Source organism: Plectropomus leopardus, chromosome 17 (genome assembly GCF_026936395.1).
Source record: "Plectropomus leopardus strain MGB_pleo_1.0 chromosome 17, ASM2693639v1, whole genome shotgun sequence".
Lineage (NCBI taxonomy): Eukaryota > Metazoa > Chordata > Actinopteri > Perciformes > Serranidae > Plectropomus > Plectropomus leopardus.
In genome coordinates, this window is record NC_142192.1 from 21,849,679 (window position 1) to 21,852,843 (window position 3,165).

General features: G+C 37.7%; 1 protein-coding gene across 6 annotated transcripts in view; it reads right to left on the reverse strand.

Moving 5' to 3' along the window:
• The window catches only part of ubap2l (ubiquitin associated protein 2-like), a 34,486-nt gene extending 32,815 nt beyond the window's left edge, over nucleotides 1-1,671 (reverse strand). For 4 of the 6 annotated variants that reach the window (XM_042506012.2, XM_042506009.2, XM_042506011.2 and 1 more), the window contains exons 1-2: nucleotides 1,374-1,530; nucleotides 65-202 (exon numbers count right to left, since the gene is read on the reverse strand). In XM_042506012.2, the coding sequence (XP_042361946.1) occupies nucleotides 65-160 (96 nt within the window). In that variant the 5' untranslated portion in view covers nucleotides 161-202; nucleotides 1,374-1,530. Of the gene's footprint in view, nucleotides 1-64; nucleotides 203-1,373; nucleotides 1,532-1,551 lie in introns of those variants that run through there. The other 2 variants (XM_042506007.2, XM_042506008.2) reach the window with 2 other exon arrangements.
• Between the last annotated feature and the right edge of the window lie 1,494 nt (nucleotides 1,672-3,165).

Here is a 3,165-nt window from a genome sequence, read left to right on the forward strand (position 1 = left end):
ATGTTTGCTTCTGGTGCAAATCCCTGTGCATGTGTGCAGTGTCAGGTGGTGAGAGTCAGGGTACCTGAGGCCTCTGCTTGTGCTGTGTCTGACTCTGTGTCTGGCCCTGTGTCTGCTCCCAGCTGCCCCGGGCTCGGTTCCCGCCCATGGACGTCATCATTTACAGTATATACAAATAACAGTATTTACAAAGGAATAACACCTGGGGAGAGAGGGATGAGAGATAAGCATTACAGACCTGTGACCTATTTATGTCACCATCATGTACATGTCTAGTACACTTGAACACTACTTCCTCAAACTGCCTGGTGGCTTATTGCCTAGTGTGGGGAAGCTAGCAGCAGTATCAAGAAGACAGCATCAGCTTTGTTTCCAGAGACGCCTGGAAAACGTTGACAAAGGGGTTTTTTTTCAGTCTCTGTCTAAGGCAAAGCTAGCTGACCCGGGAAGCAAGGGTGCCACGGTACACTGGGTACACTCAAGGCTTACAAGTGCATAACGTTGGCTGACATTACCTTATTACCTCTTCAGAGCATTATGCAACGTTTTCTATATCAAAATAGCCCTGGTGCTGTTTGGTCAACCTATATAATCAAACATTAAATGATCGAAAAACCCATGATAGTCAGATCTACGTTGTATTGATCACCAAATAGGGGAGACAAGATACAAACACACAGTTAAAAACATGCGACTAACGTTACATCTCTGCTGGAAAGCAAACTGTTAACCTTGCTATGGACTCCTTAATCTTGCATACGTTACGTAAAACCCTGTTTGGACCAACGTTAGCCCACAAACAAGCCTTAAGACAGGGCCCGTCGATTATACCCAATTCTATTAGCCAACCACATGGCCAAAATGCTAGCCAACTAGCTAATACTTGAGGGGAAATCATCCTGCTTTGAAGCCCTGGTGGGCTTCCGCTACTCACGGCTTCACCTCATGGCGACAACGAGGCTAACTTATCTCCAACAGCCGCTAGCTAACCAGCTAAATAACTAGCTGAGTTGTTAGCGTTAGCTGACTTAGCTTCATAGCCAACAAGTTAATTAGCTAATCAGCTACTATCGAGCATTGAAGCTTTAATGTTCGGCCAAACCCAAAACGCCCATGCCACCCCACTGCCTCTGGTTGTCTGCTAACCAGTGTTAGCCATGCTATCTTAATTAACTAACGTCGTTTCGCGTAGCTAGGAAATATTAGCCGGTTAGCTCGGTTAGCACCGTAGCAGCTCCATAAACGGCACCACCACTCTGCCACATTCTCGCACCACAACGTTTTAAAAGCCGGGCTCTCGATTTTAAAATGACCGAGGCTGAACGCAGGCCTACAGGCCCCTAAAATGAAAATAAATAACAGGCGATACTGACCAGAAACCCGGCTCAATATTAGACACTGCTACACAACCGGCCGACAAGTGGTCTCGCTGTCGACCTTCTAGTCGGATTTAGGACAGGATACAATTCCTGAACCCCAAGTTGATACAACTAAGTTGGGAAAATATAGCGAACCGACTCGCTCACACAATAAGCGAGAGACTGAATTTACCTGTTTCTTCTCCACTCTGACACCACGGAGAGCTGCGTCACGTGGTTTACAGGGCGCTGCGAGGAAACTGGACCCACAACATGTGATCACACACCGAAATAGTTTAATATCATCACCGGGGTTATGACATGTCACCGGTGGGGATGCAAAACATAGATAATGAACTTTGGCAAACTGAGGGATGATGCGTGTGAGGAATTAATTTAATGAAAATACACATACATATTACAGAGGAGCCATGAACTTTACTGTATGCATTCATTATAAAGTATACTATGAAGAATACTCCTTGTTATAGCAGAATGACAAGAGGGGGGTTATGAGCTAAGAAAATAGATGAAAAAAATATTGAATGTAATAAATAAATAACATAAAGGAAAGACAGTGCAGAAATTATAGTCAACCAATATACACCATGTATACAGTACATTGCTTTTTTCAATGTAAAATGCTTTATGAATTGTGCAAATAACGGTGCAACAATGAAATCCTTATTGAAGTAGACTTGTTAACAGTCCTAAATAGTTACTGTATGTATTACAAGTGTAAAGGTGCATGCATGAATAATAAATAAATTACATTTCATTCAAGTATTTAGGGGTGTTTAGTTTAGTTTGCAATATGTTATTTATATACACTCACAGTACGATAATTGTACAATAACATGTTAGATTTTGATGTATTATGTAGCCTAATATAAAATGCAAGAAAATTTGTCATGTATTTATTTATTTATTCATTTTGAGCCCTACTAGCTGGGTAGTAACTACTCTTCCTGGGGTCCACGCAAATAAACATTATGTCATAATGTAAAACATATATAAGATTAAAAAAATCCAAGCCAAAAACTATGAATAAAAAAGACAACACAACAACAACAAGAAAACACGTAAACTACAAAAGACAAAAAAAAATAAGAACAACAATAACAACAATATATCAACAACAATAAAACTAAGTTATTAATGACATTAATTACAGCAGTGGCACAAACTATCCTATCTATAATTCTATATAATATAGTGTTAAATACTATTATTTCTACCTCCATCAGTATTGATATTGTAATGTAATATATATGATTAACGCAAAGTGCCATTATTGTGCTTGTTTCAATGCTCAACAGTGGAATTAAATGTAAAAAAAAAAATAATTATGCAGAAATTAGAAATTAAATGTAGAAATTAAACACTAGTGTAAGTGATGTGAATGTGAAAAAATGATATAATACAGTGTTAAATACTACTAATTCTATGACAACTAGTATGAATACAATAATGTAATATATTTAGTACAAAATAGTGTTTGTTTCAATGCACAACAGTCTAATTAAACACTAAAAATAATTAAAAAAATTATTGCTACTGTTTGTATAAAATTTTGTACAAAATTAAAAAAAATTCTACAAAATATACATGGACTAATAAAAAACAGACAGAATTAGCTTTTAGGTTCTTTTGAAATATTTTGGCAAAACAAAGTTAAACATTTCTATATTGTACAAAATAAACTACTACTTAACATACTGCACAGGTGGGTTGTTTGACCTATTTGGTCTTCCTTACATGGTTATTACGGTAATTTGAAGCGTCGTAAATCAGTTGTTATTGTCGC